Consider the following 18389-nt stretch of genomic DNA (forward strand, 5'->3'; position numbering starts at 1 on the left):
ACGTGTTACCTGTGGACGCAGCCTTACTCATGTTACCTGTGGAGCAAGCTTTACACGTGTTACCTGTTAAGCCAGCCTTACTCGTGTTACCTGTGGAGCGAGCCTTACACGTGTTACCTGTGGACGCTGCCTTACTCATGTTACCTGTGGAGCCATCCTTACTCATGTTACCTGTGGAGCAAGCCTTACACGTGTTACCTGTTAAGCCAGCCTTACTCGTGTTACCTGTGGAGCGAGCCTTACTCGTGTTACCTGTGGAGCCAGCCATATTCATGTTACCTGTGGAGCCAGCGTTACTCATGTTACCTGTGGAGCCAGCCTTACTTGTGTTACATGTGGAGCCAGCCTTACTCATGTTACATGTCGAGCCAGCCTTACTCTTGTTACATGTCGAGCTAGCCTTACTCATGTTACATGTCGAGCCAGCCTTACTTGTGTTACCTGTAAAGCCAGCCTTTCTCGTGTTACATGTCGAGCCAGCCTTACTCGTGTTATCTGTGGAGCCAGCCTTACTCGTGTTACCTGTGGAGCCAGCCATACTCATGTTACCTGTGGAGCCAGCCTTACTCATGTTTCATGTGGAGCCAGCCTTACTCATGTTACATGTCGAGCCAGCCTTACTCGTGTTACATGTCGAGCTAGCCTTACTCATGTTACATGTCGAGCCAGCCTTACATGTGTTACCTGTTAAGCCAGCCTTACTCGTGTTACATGTCGAGCCAGCCTTACTCGTGTTACCTGTGGAGCCAGCCTTACACGTGTTACCTGTGGAGTGAGCCTTACTCGTGTTCAATGTTGAGCCAGCCTTACACGTGTTACCTGTGGAAGCAGCCCTACTCGTGTTACATGTCGAGCCAGCCTTACTCATGTTACCTGTGGAGCGAGCCTTACACGTGTTACATGTCGAGCCAGCCTTACTGATGGTACCTGTGGAGCCAGCCTTATGTTACCTGTGGAGCCAGCCTTACTTGTGTTACCTGTTAAGCCAGCCTTACTCGTGTTACCTGTGGAGCCAGCCTTACTCGTGTTACCTGTGGAGCCAGCCTTACTCGTGTTACCTGTGGAGCCAGCCTTACTCGTGTTACCTGTGGAGCCAGCCTGACTCGTGTTCCCTATGGAGCCAGCCTTACTCGTGTTTAATGTTGAGCCAGCCTTACATGTGTTACCTGTGGAGCCAGCCTTACTCATGTTACCTGTGGAGCCAGCCTTATCATGTTACCTGTGGAGCGAGCCTTATCATGTTACCTGTGGAGCGAGCCTTACTCGTGTTACCTGTGGAAGCAGACACTAGGCGACATCACTAGACTAGAAATCCGGTTTCATCAGCAGTACAGAGGTCTGGACAACTTTCAGTTCTCTGATGGCGATCATGAGCTCTGATTTTTCTAGGTACCCAACTTGCAGATACCTTGGACATACCAATATGCTCATGAATAATGGTTCCAACAGTTCCAACTGATATTTGGAATTCCCTTGAAAGTTCAGATACTTTCACTCGTCAGACAGATAAAATTATTCTTTCAATAGCAGCAATAGTTTCCGATTGGGTGGCATCTGAAGGCCTGCCTGACTTTGGGTCATCGTCTATGGACTCCCTACCCCCTTTAAACTGTAGAGACCAACGGCAAACTGTGGAATAGCCAGGAGCATCCTTAACCATTACTTTACACATGCGATCATGGATTTTTAAGGAACTTTATTACAGCGCGTTGTTCATGCTTGAGAGAATCCATGATTGTGACCACCCTAAGGTGAATGACGCCATCACATCTAATGATGTTATGACTAATGTCACACCTGCCACAAGTTGACATCGTTTGTGTAAACACAAATGCCCAAGTAGCAAAACATATTGAGCGCCCCTCGTAACTGTTGAAACTACCAATATTCATCCATTACATCGATCTGAAGGACATTTCTCCACAAATTGATTCATCTGAAGTAATGTTATAACCCTGATTAACAAAGAAATACGGTAATAATTAGCAAAAAAAACAACATGTGCATGAAGAAATATATATGTTTATTTCTCTTGTACTCATGTCTACATGAAACACAGACATGGTGTTTGTTTATTTGTTGTTGAACGCTGCACTCAGCAATATTCCAGCTATATAACGGCGGTCTGTAAATAATCGAGTCTGGACCAGACAATCCAGTGATTGACATCCCGAACATCGATCCATGCAATTGGGATACAATGACATCAATGCATCAGGCAAGTCAGCGAGCCTGACCACCCGATCTGGTTAGTCGCCTCTTACGACAAGCATGGACTACATCACACAATACATAAGTCATATTAAAACCAATGCAGATATGTCCAGTGATGCTGATGGGACTATTTTTGTTCATGTAGCATAGACATTCCCACAATCCTTTCTGCAGCTAACAATTGTTAGCAATGTCAAAGAAGAGTTACATACTGACTTCCATGCCAGAATACAAAGTGCTTCAATCAAGAAGTTTGACATGCAGTTCATCTCATTCTTTACTTTTTGTTGGTGATGTTGTTTGTTCTGCATTGTCAAACTGATGCTAATATACAGTTACGTCATAATGTGGTCCATGATATCCATGTTCTATTAGAACCTGGCCTCAAGAGCTGACCACACCAGAATTGACAGCTCTAGAATTGACCCATCTTCCCGAGGCATGGGAGTTAACTGACTTTAAAAGTCTATTTTCGACCCCTGACGAACTAGGCTGGAAGTTTGTGGCTTGATTGTAGCGCCACCAGTGGCTATTACCAGTTGTGTCAGATTCCACCTCTCATATCACATGCATTTGCTGCAAACAAAATGGTGGCGCCCAGTTAAGATAATCTGATCTATAATCAAGATAAATATTATAGTAAAACAGGTCTTACCTCGCAAAGTGCATCAAATCATTTGAGCACCTAGGTTAAAAACATGAAAAGATTTGTAAAATATCTGTTGATGCCAAGTTGACGGTACACATGCAAATCCTGCAGTTGATTGATATCTGCACGTTGAATTCCATGTTGTTCATGAACCGGATGTCTAGTTTGTTGCATGATTTTGATTAGCATATACATGTACATAGACTCCATATAGTCCAGCCAAAATATAACTCCTGAATTCCAGTCTAGTTTGGCAAGGGTGGAAACTGGACTTTTACAGTCAGGTAACTCCCTTGCCTCAGAAAGATGGAACTCACCACACCAGCAGTGAGTGTACCTGAAGTCATGACCTGGTAGTGCAGCTGGCCCTGAACTGACTTCTTCCCATCAGTAATAGTGAGTTTCCAGATAAAGGTACCAGGGCTGCTGAGAGTTCTGTCTTGGGTTATTGGGTAGGCTGGCACTGTTCCGCATAACCCTGACAACCTTGTATCACATGGATTGAACTAACTCGAGGACAAATCAGTCATCACTATCTCGTGTGTGCAAACTGAGTGAACTCTAACGTGGTGAAGTTGGGTGCCCTCACCATGGCGTTGTCTGAACAGTGGGTGGGAGAACGGATCTTTATCCGCCGTATGTGTGTATCTCGACCATTTTGGTGATTGGACAGGACAGTGACCTGGATCATGAACGTCCGGATGGGTTTGTCATTGACGTCTTTGAGTGGGACACACACCCAGCCCACCGGCTCACTCATCTCCACCTGCTCCACCTCCGTCAGGTCGTTGAAGTGGTTGCCAGCTCGGATGGATATTCTGAAACAATTCCACCACACAGCATTATTGATGAGTTGGTATGTTTCTGAGGGACTAAACAAGTGAAGCCAAAACTTTCATGAAATAACTCGGTGAAAAAGATTATGTAGCTCACCTTCATGTTTTTGAAAACTAGAAAAATGTTTGGAAGTACATGAAACATAAGAAGCAGCCGGTCATTTCCAGAAAGAATCATTACAATTTACATATAATCATCCATTTCCAGTCGGATGTCTTCAGTTTGGATTATATCTGCCTTCAACAACCTCAAACCAGATTAAACTGCCTTGCCTTCATCATGATATATGAAAAGAAAAAGACACCTAAATGTCCCGAATAATGACATTAACAGTGCCCTGTTCCTCAAAGCGATCTTAGCGCTACGATGATCGTAAGCCTATGTTAAAGTATGGGACTTAAGATCACCTTGGTGCTAACATCACTTTGAGGAACAAGGCCCTGCTGCATGTAGGATTTGCTCAGTTTGGGTTGTGTAACCGTTCAACTTAACTAGAAAATTGGTACTAGAACTGTTAGGTGTGAACTGTTATTAGAGCAGATACACTGTGAGTTTACATGTCGGAAAAATAAGCCAACTTTTCAAACAGCAGACTAAATAGGTCACAGGCTTCTCAATGTTACATAATCTGACCAATAAAAGAAACGGAAACTTTCATCAAGAACCTCTACACATTAGATATCTGTTGACACTAGCTTGGCGACAGGGTCATCCAGTTCTGCTATTTCTGTCACTGGAACTGTCGCTATTGCTGATGTGTGCACCTGAAGTCAGTTAAATGTGTTTGCATGGCTCCAGAATGAACTAGGGTAGAGGAAATTGTTTTCCGGACCACAAGTAAAGCTGTCAATGATTTTGGGGCTCCTACCTGGAAAGGAACTGTACTGTCATTGAAGAAAACAAAATGGTTGTTGTCTCAGGTGACCTGTCTCAGATATAAAATAAACCTCCCGTCAATGTTTCAATATTGTGCGATCAGAATGGACCAAACATAATTTTGTTGACTATGTCATTTTAGCTGTTAATTTCTTTAAAAAACATATTATTTCAGACTGAAGAATTTTGATTTTCTTTAAAAAATGTAAGAATGAGAGTGCGCACACGTGGCAATGGCAAATTGTGAGTAACTGACCAATGAAATTTTATCTTGTCAAACTGGTTATCCTGTCTATCATCTACTAATGTTACAACGGTATTCAGATCGCAGAACCAGTTTTCATTTAGACCAATGAAAGTTTAGCTTAGTGTAAGGGAGGTTACACACATTTGTTTTACTAACTGATCGACTATCATAAGTCCAACATTCATTGTGACATAAACATGATAAAAGACGGCAATTTGTGGAAGAAATTAAATCTTCCAACAGCATTCTGGATGACCTGGCTGAGAGTGGAGTCACATTTCCAACTGTAGAAACTGCTGGTGACAATTTTGTCCAGGTTTGTTCAGCGACATATTCTACATTAAAGTAACTTACGTCCCCATATATCTACTTGTATAAAAAAAAATAACTGGCAATTAAAAAATGTATTATATGTTTTATAACCAGGTTAACGTTCTTACTTACCCAAGTGGCATTTTTTTTTTTTAAATTTACAGTAATATGGGCACATGGAGTGGACAAACACTTCTCTACATTGCTGTGAGGTGAGGGGGAAAAGGGTCACATTTACACTGCACTCACTGTACGTGGGGTACTGGGCACATGGAGTGGACAAACACTTCTTCTCTACATTGCTGTCAGGTGAGGGGAAAAGGGTCATATTTACACTGCACTCAGAAGGATTCCAACCTCATGACTGCAGACTGTCAATAATCCAGTGATTGACATCAGCATCGATCAGCGCAATTGGGATATCACATACATCAACCAAGTCAGTGACACTGACCACCCAATTATTGCCTCAAAACCTAGTCACTTTCAATTAATTTGTGTACAGAAATGCATGCATCAAATGAAAAACTCAAATGTATAAAAACAGCTCACGTAAATAACTTATGAAGCTTTTTCAGCATGCGAACAAAGGAGGTAATTTCCAAAACACAATTCCGAATTAATTTACTTACCGTGAGTGAGTGAGTTAAAAATTTAACGTCACATCGGCAATATTTCAGCCATATCGTGACGAATTTACTAACTGAGTCAAGCCTATATATTTAGAAGTTATATACATCTAAACATAATTTCATTTTTTTTAAATCTTAAAATGTTCACTTATTTTGGGAAAAACACAATAGGGTGATGCATAGATGAGTGAATAAATATTGGTTACCAAATGAAAATGTAATAACCAAATTAAAATAGAAACCCCAGGGTGAAAACTCAATAGCTCAAAAGGCAAGGTTCATGTTTAGATGATTGCATTGTTAACGTTTAGTTGATTGCAAGGTTCATGTATAGTTGATTGCAAGGTTCATGTATAGTTGATTGCAAGGTTCATGTTTAGTTGATTGCAAGGTTCATGTATAGTTGATTGCAAGGTTCATGTATAGTTGATTGCAAGGTTCATGTTTAGTTGATTGCAAGGTTCATGTTTAGTTGATTGCAAGGTTCACGTTTAAATGATTGCAAGGTACACGTTTAGTTGATTGCAAGGTTCATGTTTAGTTGATTGCAAGGTTCATGTTTAGTTGATTGCAAGGTTCATGTATAGTTGATTGCAAGGTTCATGTTTGGTTGATTGCAAGGTTCATGTATAGTTGATTGCAAGGTTCATGTTTAGTTGATTGCAAGGTACACGTTTAGTTGATTGCAAGGTACACGTTTAGTTGATTGCAAGGTTCATGTTTAGTTGATTGCAAGGTTCATGTTTATTTGATTGGAAGGTACACGTTTAGGTAATTGCAAGGTACATGTTTAGTTGATTGCAAGGTTCATGTATAGTTGATTGCAAGGTTCATGTATAGTTGATTGCAAGGTTCATGTTTGGGTGATTGCAAGGTTCATGTTTAGTTGATTGCAAGGTTCATGTTTATTTGATTGGAAGGTACACGTTTAGGTAATTGCAAGGTACATGTTTAGTTGATTGCAAGGTTCATGTATAGTTGATTGCAAGGTTCATGTATAGTTGATTGCAAGGTTCATGTTTGGGTGATTGCAAGGTTCATGTTTAGTTGATTGCAAGGTTCACGTTTAAATGATTGCAAGGTACACGTTTAGTTGATTGCAAGGTTCATGTTTAGTTGATTGCAAGGTTCATGTATAGTTGATTGCAAGGTTCATGTTTAGTTGATTGCAAGGTTCATGTTTAGTTGATTGCAAGGTTCATGTATATTTGATTGCAAGGTTCATGTTTAGTTGATTGCAAGGTTCATGTTTAGTTGATTGCAAGGTTCATGTTTAGGTGATTGCAAGGTTCATATTTAGTTGATTGCAAGGTTCATGTTTAGTTGATTGCAAGGTTCATGTTTAGGTGATTGCAATATTCATATTTAGTTGATTGCAAGGTTCATGTTTAGTTGACTGCAAGGTTCATGTTTAGTTGATTGAGTTTGGTCTCCACTGTGAACCAATGCTTGTTTGCCAATGTAAGGGAGCGATGACACTTTTACACAGCTTGAAGCAAAACAACATTTACATAAACATGATAGACAGTGTACCTGTTAGGAGTGTAGCTTTCATCTGCCTTATAATCCGCATACAGACAGATATCTTGTATTGTTGTTTTCTTCTTGAATTGGATGTTCACAAGGTGTGGCTGAGGTCCATCTGACTGCCAAAAGGTCTCGTAGGATTCATCCCTAAGCTGATCTACTCCAAATCCTGCAAAATGATCACAGCTGTCCATTTGATTATGTTTTTTGCATAGGCCCACAGAAAATGTCAAATTTTTATGTTACTGAAAACAGAAAATATTGCAGTGCAGTTTTCCTGGCTAAGTGTGAGAGGTGAGGTGCGGTGAGATCACGTTCAAGATTATTCCACTTATACCATGTATACAGCGAAATGCGTGCACTTGGGTATGTATGTGTGTGTTGTGTGTATGGCTGCTTGCACTAGTACGGACTAATGCCAATTTTATAGTGCTAGCCGACTGAGAAACCAAGCCCATTTAACAGGAATACCCCACTCAGACACAGTATACTGACTCCAAGCCAACCAGTCCTTATTTTAGACCCTTAATGCTTAGTGCCAGGCAGGGTAACAACAAGTACCATCTTTTTGTATGACATGGCCAGGCACTCTACCACTAGACCAAAGAGGTGGTTACAGTGCAAGAGGACCCATCCCCCGATGGCTCTGGGTGGCGTCACACCTTTAGTTCATGCATGATTCAATTTACAAACAAAAACAACAGGCCTCCGCACAGCGAAGCCGACAACCCAAGTGCTGTGCAGAATAACTGGCTTTGGTCATGTTTTTATTAGAGGAAAATTGAAGAGAAAGCTTCTTTGCATTTCTTACGGATAAGTTACAAAATACAAATTGCCAGCTTGATTGGATTAGATCAAAGCCTAGATTACAACCTAAATGCCTTGGTCATATGAAGATAATCATGTTGAAGAACACTCTCCTACCTAGGGCCAGCCTAGTACCTCTGCCACATCGTCACACCTTACACAGTCCATTAAGATATGCATTATGTTTTTCATCTGTTTCAAATGTGAAAAACTCTTTCCATTTTCGTATTTATCCTCTGTTTACACTGGAAGTATGGCTCTACATGCTGTCATCAAAGCCCTTCGGAGAGGTCATGATACAGTCACTTTGATGTGTAAAGCCATATTGTCATGCATCTCTGTCACAGTTGTAGTACCATATCGATATAATTATGCAAAACAATATGTACATGTACCAAAAGGCTCTCATTAGGCATTTTTTCAGAATAAGTGCGTTTGTAAACAACAAGCACAAAGTCCGGTAAAGCCTACTCCTGTGGTGTGGTCACTGGAGCAGAAACTTCTCCCACGGAATATGGCACGCAGGACCAAGTTAGCTTTGGGGTTATTGTTTGCAAACAATGCTTCAGACTGTCAACATACTGGCCCTTTCAAGGTAGCCACTGAGTAGTCATTTTTTAAACATGGGTACAAGCCTTATCATGCTTATGTAGCAAAACCAGAAGGCTCAATCGAATGTCTACTTATATAAATTGTTTCTTTTGCAGCATGATGTGTACTGCTGTGAAGGGGGATTCCACTGTAGTGTATTTAGGCCATGTGTTTAGGTCTTCCACTGGTGGGGTAGTATGACAGTTTCTGGAATGTTTTTGAAGCAATCTCATTAAAACCAGACCTTAGTTCTCGCTACCGCTAAACAAAGATCTGAAGACATCCCATTAGGGCTAAGACTATCGCGACTCACATACTTTAACAGACTAACGACTGTCGTTGCGCTACAATACGATCGCCTTGTGGAACGGGCCTTGCACCTGAAAGTTTACAATAACGTCACAATACCCGATGACGTAATCTGTGGAATTTTGTTGCAAGATCCATTGGCAAAACAATGCCATGTGATTTCAGCCTAGCAACAAGGTTGCTGGGGTCATCGAGTGTGCATAAGCTCCTCTCAGTGATCTATCAATTCTACACGCAATGTCGTTGAATAAGCCAAGGGATGTTGAGAGCTTTCAATATTTGTTCGTGAAACGTGTTCCGAGAGTACATAAGCACGCGTTTTGGTATTACACAATGTGTAATACAGCTGTATGTAAACGGGTGATCTCTTCAAGGGCAAGTAATAAATCACTGTTATTTTATGTCAATTGAATGCGCAATGTTAGTTTATGCTGATTTCGGAAGAGTTCATGTCTGAGCAGTTCAAACAGGCTGATCTGCAGCATCCTCCAATAACAAGCTTCGCAAATGTATTGGTTCTAGTGTTCATCTCAGACTTCTTACAATCTGGCCATACTCCCGATATTATAGCATGCCAACTCTCCGCTAACTAGGCCTATATCGCAGTGTTCACAGCTCCATGGGCCTACCTGGTTTGCACGATGACAAAGACCATACCGCTTGGTTACCAACTTCTCTCAATTTTCCCTCCCGTTCTGCTTTGAATATATCAACATCCTGCACTCCGTTCATCTTCTTCGCCATTTTAGATAGTACGTAGTTGCAGCTTTTCTATCTGAAGAGAAGACCAAATATGTTCAATTTCGCCGCGATCTTATAACGGAAGTTCATTTGCCTGTAAAATACGGACAATTCCTGTTTGTGCCTGTGGCTGGGATTGCGATAATTTCGTGACCCAAACGAATTCGTACCCCTAGAAAATTCGTAACCCTATAAATAATTAAGAAACTTCGTAACCCTATTTCGTATTTCGGCACCCGTGTTTCTAAATATTCGTTTATGCTTTCCAAACATCTTTTATTCGTGTACATAGATCTACATGGACACTAATACGATAGGTGAGGTGAGGTGAGGGTTAACTTCACGTGCAAGATAATTGCACTTATAAAGCGACGTGCATGCACGTGTGGGTGCGTGGCTGCTTGTACTAGTCCGGACTTATGCCGATTTATAGTGCTAGCCCACTGCCGCAGGTTAACATGAATACCCCACTCAGACACAGGATACTGACTCCGAGCACGACCATGCAGTCCTTGGTTTTGCCCCTTAATGCCGAACGCCAGACAGGGTAACAACAAGTATACTCGGACCCGTGGTACCGCGATAACCCGAGGTTGCAGGCTACCATCTCTTAACGTCTTTTGGTATGACGCTGCCGGGGATCGAACCCCGGACCTTCCGCTCTCCGGGCGGATGCTCACTAATACGATATTTAGGTCTTTATATTTATTTTCTATATTTAGGATCCATGGTGTATGCTATATCATAGTCGCTATCTAGTCATATCGCACATTGTGACGCTGAAGATATGACGTCACAGTCGTTTATAGAAAAATATCCAAATTCCAAGGTCACGGTTGTCCCCAAAACTGAAAATATATTTTCTTTGTAGATTTGTACGAAATATATTGCCAAACATCCTTTGAATATAGCTTTGCGTTTTGTAGCCTATAATTGTACTGTAGATAGAATTGTTTTAATATGCCTACCTACGATGACTGAAAAAAGTACTATTCTGTGAATGTTATAGCTTCTGCGGTGATATAGCCGTCAAATCGGCTGTTCCAATCAGGTTTTTTTGGTGTGATTTGATGCCTCTGATTGACCTATCTAAATCGAGTATTTTCCAAATTCATGGTAGAATATATGTTGTTAAGATCTGTGTGTAAATCACGATTTTATAAAACGAATTTATTGCTTATTGCACAAGAGTTACGAAATTACGATTTGGGGTGCGAAATATCTCATTTCAGGTGATTGGTCGTTGTGGATGAAGGAGTGAGTGAGTGAGTTGGGTTTAACGCCGCTTTTAACAGTATTTCAGTTATATCACGGCGTGCCAGCTTAATGTGGGAGAAAAGCCCGAAGTGATGCAGGTCTGAGACGTTTACCACTTCGGTGAAACCAACGAGCACGGGTGTGGTGCTGACAAACCTAGAAACATAATTGGGGCGAACCGGGATTCGAACCCACAATCATAGGTTTCTGGCGTGCCCAAGGGACGCAACTCTGCACAGCGAATCGCGGCGCCTTAGACGACTACCCCCTGTGTGGATGAAGGAAGTTTGAAACATACGTTGTAGGTATTGAATGCTCCAGAGAGCAAAGGTAGGCCCCACAAACGTGGCATGTACATAGGCATAAGAAACATCAATATGCAAGATACATGTTATACACCGAGCTAGGAGTGTACATAAAACATATTCTGAATTAAGAAAAATGTATATTCTCATTGCTTTTAGACACTGTTCTCCCTAACATCTTTTTTATATCCTAATGCTTGTAAGAAATTGCAAATTGCAAACAACCTCAAATTATTGCATTCTGTGTTCACCATGCTCTGTTGAACATAAACGATTGTTAGCGATGGACATGAAAAAGACTGTATAAAGTTTGCCGAGTGAGTCCGGTTAATATGTCTCCGAAGAAGGAACGGAAATGACGTTTGCGCATGCGTGTCAAATATCAACAGGAAATGGGTTATCTGTATATAATTCTACGGAGATAACTTGAATGATGATTAATTGTATTTCTTACAACTCTGTACGTTAATGTGGAGCTCATTTATATTTCATAGTGTCATGGATGTTAATCAGACATAGATTAGCGAATGTAACGTTTATTACTCTGTGAAATAGGAGCAGCAGCGAGCACTTTCTTGGAGCTGTCAAACTGAGAATGTGATTGTCAGAGCCCTGTCATTTAAGTGTTCAAAATGATATGTCGATAGAGTTCAGCTGATTTGTCTTCTGCATCAACTTAGTGAACCGAAAATTTCTCTACGCAGACTGAAGATGCAACAATCAGCTCCAAATGACAGAGGTTGGTGGACCTATCAGTGTGTTATCTTGTACATGTTGTAGTTGTAAAGAAATTGTGACTTAATTCACTCCTGTAGTTTCTACAACTCTTTCTCATCAGGCTCATATTGTATATATCATATTGTGGCTAGACTTAAGAACTGACTTTCACTTTAAAAGAGTTCTTTGGGAGAATGAACCTCGCAAGCGTTGTCGTTCATACAGATTGCCCCTCACTCTGTGAAGGTTCATACTCCAATAAACTGACATGATCAATTCATAATTTTTTTTTACGAATACTGTTTAATACCTCAAAGAATGCATAGTCAATTTCATTAATAGCAACATTGCAGTACTTCCAGTTACTGTATTTGCTAAAATAACATGAATTCTTTCAGAAGATGTTATAATCATGATAATGTATCATATGACCATGATGACCCCAAATACATGAAACACGCTATTTGCAGTTAATATATGAATATGGTATAACAGGTCTATCTTTTTAAGTTTTGATTGAAAATTGCACATTTTTTCGTAGTTCCGTGTTGTTGATCATCTCAGGGCCAGCAGGCTATTTGTACTAAAATGTCTTGGTTACCCCCAACTCTATCCTTAGCCCTTGGATCCCTTTGCTGAAAAAAATCTAAATGAGAACTAATTATTTGTGAAAGCACCATGGTTCCGTTTAAATAGTTGTCTAATCTAAAATGAGTCTATCCAACGTGTCCAAGTTTCAGACTGTCAAGCGGGCATTTGCGTCCCAGTTGTCTAACATGTCAAAGACACCGCAATTCGCTGTTTTGAGTTGTGTCCCTTGGACACCCTAGAAACCTGTGATCATGATGATTGTGGGTTTGTATCCTGGTTAAGCCTGATTATGTTTCTAGGTCTGTCAGCTCCATGACCATCCAAAGTGGTTAGTTAATGTCTGTGACCTGCATCACTTTGGCGTTTCTTTTCACTCTAAGCAGACCCAGGCTCGCCTTGATATAACTGGAATACAGTTCAAATTGGCATTAAACCCAACTGACTCAAACTTCCTCCACTCATACATTAAATTAGCATGAATAGTGCTACACTTCTTACATGAACACGAAACACATAAGGTTGAAAAGCTCTGAACTGGTCCATGATATGCTCTACTTATAACAGTATCCTTTGTATTTGTATTCAACAACAATCAGAAAGTAACACATGCTACAGTACCCTTGTGTAATATATTGACTCAGAAATGCACCATGTTCACATTCCAGGTTAAAATTGTGATTACTATGCTGGTCGTATGAGGCAACAAAATAGATTGGGTGGTCAGACTCAGTGACTTGGTTGAATGTGTATGATCATACTCCAAGCGTGGATTGTCGCTCACTGTATCGATCACTGGTTTCTCTGATCCAGACTTGATTAGACCGCCTCCGTGGTCTAGTGGTAGAGCGTCCGCCAGGAGAGCGGAAGGTCCGGGGTTCGATCCCCGGCCGAGTCATACCAAAAGACGTTAAAAAATGGTACTTGTTGTTGCCCTGTCTGGCGCTCAGCATTAAGGGGCTAAAACAAGGACTGGTCGGCTTGGAGTCAGTATAGTGTGTCTGAGTGGGGTATTCATGTTAAACTGCGGCATGGTATCTCAGTGAGCTAGCACTATAAATCGGCATCAGTCCGGACTAGTACAAGCAGCCACACAAACACACACACGTACATGCACGTCTCTTTATAAGTGCAATAATCTTGGACGCGACGTTAAACCCCATTTCACTTCACCTCACCAGACTTGATTATTTACAGGCCTCTGTCTTATAACTTCTTTGATAGGCATTTAGAAGTTGGAATACTAAGAAAGGTAGGATTTATGGATGAACAACTTCTTTATTACAATTAAGAGCGACGTTTCAGTGTAGGTTTTTGTCTCTGATATGCATGATATGTGTTTAACTTTAAAATACCACAACTTCTAAGTTCCTCTTTTTATGTGAGAAATAAATTTTCTCACAACAACAAATGTATGCCACCATTACGTGCTGGTTGTGTAAATAAGCTGACCTACATTTTTTTACACAGTTTTCTGTTGTTGCCATGGAAACAGCATGATATGAAAATTTGAAATGCAGGGCATATCAGCATGCTAACTAAGTGTCGACTATGCATGGTTCGTACCCTGCTTAGTCATGTTGCTGAATACTGAACACCTCCAGATTTGTGTATTTGTAAATGATTGTACCTGAACGTGTTGAATGATAACACTAGCCAGGGAATTTATTTTCATTTGCCTGAGGACATTATTTGGTGGATCAGAAAAATAGCAAAATACAGCTTCAAAAATCTAACAGAAAGGAAATGTTTATGTTTTTAATAATAATCATGATAATTGATCCAATACATTTATATACTCTCTGTAAACACCACATTAATAGAACAATGCCATCACTAATAGAAGTAAATAAGTCCCAAACAAACTTGTCATTCATTTTTGCCACTCAACCATGACCATGATGTCCATGATGTCAGCTCAACTGACATACCCAATACAACTGTATGCCAAATAAGCATGATCAAATTGAAACATTTGTTTGGCTGGACAAAATACTTTTTTAATCCAGTGCACACATGTTGCATACTTATCATGTATTAGTTTGCAAAAAACCTGTAAACCCTGAAATTTAATTCCTAAACCCTAAATATTATTTCAATAATAAGAATGTACTGATCGGTTGATAGAAATTAGAAAAATTCAATGGTGATAAATCATGTTTATGTCTGATGTCAGTTCAATCTCACTAAAATCGGACACGCTGAAGACCCGGGTTCGATTCCCGACATGGGTACAATGTGTGAAGGCCATTTCTGGTGTCCCCCGCCGTGATATTGCTGGAATATTGCTAAAAGCCGCGTAAAACCAAACTCACTCACTCATTAAAATTGGATCTTAGTTATCGCTAAACAAAGATCTGAGAACATCCCATTAGGGATCACGTTAGAACAACCTTTCATCCAACCAATCAGAGCGTCGCTTACCAGATCATGAAAGTGACAGTCGGAATGTGATTTCTTACCATGCAACCTCGAAAACATTAATACAGGGTATTCCGAACGATAGTTAGACTCAACGACTGAATCCATACAATCTAGACCATCTGTTCTTTTGTTCAGGTTTCAAATGTTTAATCAAGAATTTGTCAAAATATGTTTTGAAGTGTAGTCACCAATTTGAAATTAGTGCCACAAACATGATAAAGCACGAGAAAGCTGCCTTCTGATTAGCTAATGTCGACTACTTGTCAGTCATTCCATTGGTCGGTCAAAGTTAACTCAAGGTCGGTCTGACGTGACCTGTAAGCGGGTGTTCTCAGATCTTTGTTTAGCGGTAGCGAGAACTATGATCTGATTTGAATGAGATTGGATGTCAGTGTGACATGGGGCAGAATGTAATATCTGAATCAATGTGTTGTAGTTTACATGTGTTGCTCAACAAACAGCCATTGAGAACACGAGAACTCCCATGACTGTACAGTATGCACTGATGTAGGTCATGACATATCAAGGTAACATATGCCTGCTTGCTGCAAGCCTACATGTATCACAATGCGAGAACAGATCCATATTATCAGCTGATATACCTGTGAAGATCTGAGGTAGAATAGGTCTCCAGCAATCCATGCTTGCTGTAAGAGGTCACTAACAGGATTCGGGCGGTCACTGTCAGGCTCACTGACCTGGTTGATGCTTTTCATTGTATCCCAATTGTGTGTATCGATGCTTATGATATCAATCACTGGATTGTCTGGCCCAGACTTGATTATTTACAAACTGCCATCATGTAGCTAGAATATTGCTTTTGTGCGGCAGTAAACAAACAATCAGCTGATCATTCGTACCTCTCAGATATACGTTTTATTGTTTGCAAATTTATGTATGACAGACACAATGTTTACCCTAAATTTTGTCAAAATTTGCATGAAAAAATAACTTAATGAAATCTCTGCCAGTGATGACTGACCTGTAGTTTGACATGCCTGAACATCCATGTACCCAGACAATAGTTATTTTTCAAAAGCGTTTTGTCTTATTTCCCTGGTTACCAACCATTATCATGATAATCTTTTTGACATAAGACCATGAGATGAGTTAAAGTTCATTTGTGGAATTTAATCACAATTTAATTAACTTGGAATCATAATTCAAGTATTACCATCATGAGCATTTGTATGACATTTTCCTAAGTACAGACATTCAGTATTTCAGGTTTTCACATGGCCTCAAGTCTGCTTGAGGAACAATAGCAGGTATATCATGAGTGATTGTAGTGAGAGAGTCAACAATAGTCAAGCAATGTCATGTTGGCAGCCTGTTTATCAAATCCTGTTCAGACAAACCAGGGGTTGACAGCATGAGCAACAATCCCCACTATCGGCACAACGAGGCACAATCATCCTGATCTCACTGTGTAACAACCAGATCACTATTTGTGGCCCCCACCCTAGAATTATGCCTGATGGTGTCTGCCACAACATTAATGGTATTGCATGGTGAAGAATTTTCAGATAAGATTCAGATAAAATTCAGGTTAAACAATGTTAAAGATGTTCACCTGGTTAGCTCTTACCTTTAAAACACAAATGTCCATGTGCTCTGTCTTCACCTGTATCATGCGTATGCTGTCACTGGTTTCACACTGATATAGAATGTATCCAGATTCTGCTGATATTGATTGAAAACCAGTATGGCATAGGTGGTGAGTTAGCTTTTGTTGGGACTGTGAATCGGAGTGCAGTGAGCTCTTGCTTTAAGAGTGACCATGAAACAGATGGAGCACAGGTGGTGGGAGGCTCCCCATGAGGGGGCACAGGCACACAGTGTTAACATTTTAGAACATATGTTTTTCATGTTACATTTGACCCAGTTTAACAAGTGTAGATGCTAGGGTTGGAACGAGTCCACATTTACTACCCGGGTACCCACCTACCTATTACCCAACCCTACCTGGGTACCCACTGTAGGTCTCAAGAGATAGGTACAAAATGTCCGATTGGGAATAGTATGACTGTAGCCCTGGACAAAATGTATTTAGATACACGTATAAAATGATTTGGTCATGCATACACTGAAGTTGACTGAAGTTTTATCTTTATTCAAACATATAAACGTCTGGGTGCATAGTCAGAAAGAAATGCCAACATTGGTGACTTATGATGTAACGATATAGTTCAAGATCATTTTTGTCATTAAAGAATATATCACATGACCAACCAGGGGTCCTTGTAGTTCTCAGTACCCACCTGACACAAGTACCCTAGTTACCCGTCCCAGCCCTAGTAGATGCTGTCCATCAGTTTGTGATGTACTCAATTGACTGGTTGATTAAGGCTCGCTCTTGTACAGTAGTTTTGTTATGCAAACAGATTTTGCTGTTTTTGTGATATGTGGTTAGGTGGTAACATTTCTGCTATAACCTGAGTTGGTATCAGGCTGGGTTATTGTGAAACTTTATAAAGATTACTTTTGAAAATAGAACCTGGATTGAAAGTGTATTGTATATCTTTACATTGAGTGCACATTTGAAATTAATTAAATATTATATATATATACTTATGAAATACACAAAAGGTCATGGAGATAGCATCTGTTTAGGTAAGAAGATAATGATATTTGAAATAATCAAATGGGCTGGAAACACCACACCTATCCAAAAAGATCAATGTGTAAAATATATGTGGACAAATAATCTAGAGCTTGTTTCATAGTTAGTTTGGTGACAGACTTGTATAATATGTTATATAGGTCCGTGGGTTGGTTCAAGCATTACTTACTGAATGTAGAGCAGATGCCCCACCCATGGAGAACCCCCAGGCAGACTGGTTTATGTGACTGTTCGATTATTACAGTCACATCAGTGTGGTAGTTGGCAGAATGACATGACCATCACCTAGGCACACAACACATGTACTCACACATGCAGCCATGGCAGCAAAACTTCTTTGTAGACGAAGGAAAAACAGTTTGCCAAAGTGCAGTAAGACTATGCCTTGTTAATCTGTGTGTGTGTGAATGATGGATGTTTAATGCTACGGCAGGCTGCATGGTATTCAGTGTAACACTAGATGTTACATGTACTGCGCTTTGTGTCTTGTTTCTGTAAAGTATAACCAGGGATTTAGCTTGGATTCCAAACTAAGTGCCTTTGTCTAGCAAATTTGGAAAAAAATTGTGATATTGTTCAAAATTCAATTTTATAAAATGTTCCTCTTTTCGTAAATTCTGAGAATTAGGAAATTAGATTCAAATTTGGTATTTCTACTGTCATTTGCTACAGAATTAAGGACAATTATCGACCTCTGGTTTGCCTAAATCCCTGAGCTTATTCATGTAGGCAC

The 18389-nt window shown here is 40.3% G+C and overlaps 2 protein-coding genes across 8 annotated transcripts in view; one reads left to right on the plus strand and one right to left on the minus strand.

Moving 5' to 3' along the window:
* Nucleotides 1–2359: 2359 nt before the first annotated feature.
* LOC124141895 (anaphase-promoting complex subunit 10-like) lies at nucleotides 2360–16794 on the minus strand. 2 transcript variants are annotated; one of them, XM_046510086.2, is made up of 4 exons: nucleotides 16622–16794; nucleotides 9631–9776; nucleotides 7301–7463; nucleotides 2360–3681 (listed from the first exon to the last, which is right to left on the minus strand). In XM_046510086.2, the coding sequence occupies exons 2-4, from the start codon at nucleotides 9743–9745 to the stop codon at nucleotides 3396–3398; spliced, it is 564 nt and encodes a 187-aa protein (XP_046366042.1). In that variant the 5' UTR covers nucleotides 9746–9776; nucleotides 16622–16794; the 3' UTR covers nucleotides 2360–3395. The 2 variants fall into 2 exon arrangements, with proteins under 2 accessions (XP_046366042.1, XP_046366041.1); XM_046510085.2 differs by lacking the exon at nucleotides 16622–16794 and having other exon boundaries at nucleotides 9631–9827.
* The window catches only part of LOC124141893 (protein furry-like), a 91045-nt gene continuing 84342 nt past the window's right edge, over nucleotides 11687–18389 (plus strand). For 5 of the 6 annotated variants that reach the window (XM_048387688.1, XM_048387690.1, XM_048387689.1 and 2 more), the window contains exon 1: nucleotides 17920–18028. In XM_048387688.1, the coding sequence (XP_048243645.1) occupies nucleotides 17977–18028 (52 nt within the window). In that variant the 5' untranslated portion in view covers nucleotides 17920–17976. Of the gene's footprint in view, nucleotides 12044–17919; nucleotides 18029–18389 lie in introns of those variants that run through there. The other variant, XM_048387691.1, reaches the window with a different exon arrangement.

The sequence above is a fragment of the Haliotis rufescens genome, unplaced genomic scaffold (genome assembly GCF_023055435.1).
Source record: "Haliotis rufescens isolate VD_foot unplaced genomic scaffold, xgHalRufe1.0.p SCAF_7, whole genome shotgun sequence".
NCBI classification, from domain to species: domain Eukaryota; kingdom Metazoa; phylum Mollusca; class Gastropoda; order Lepetellida; family Haliotidae; genus Haliotis; species Haliotis rufescens.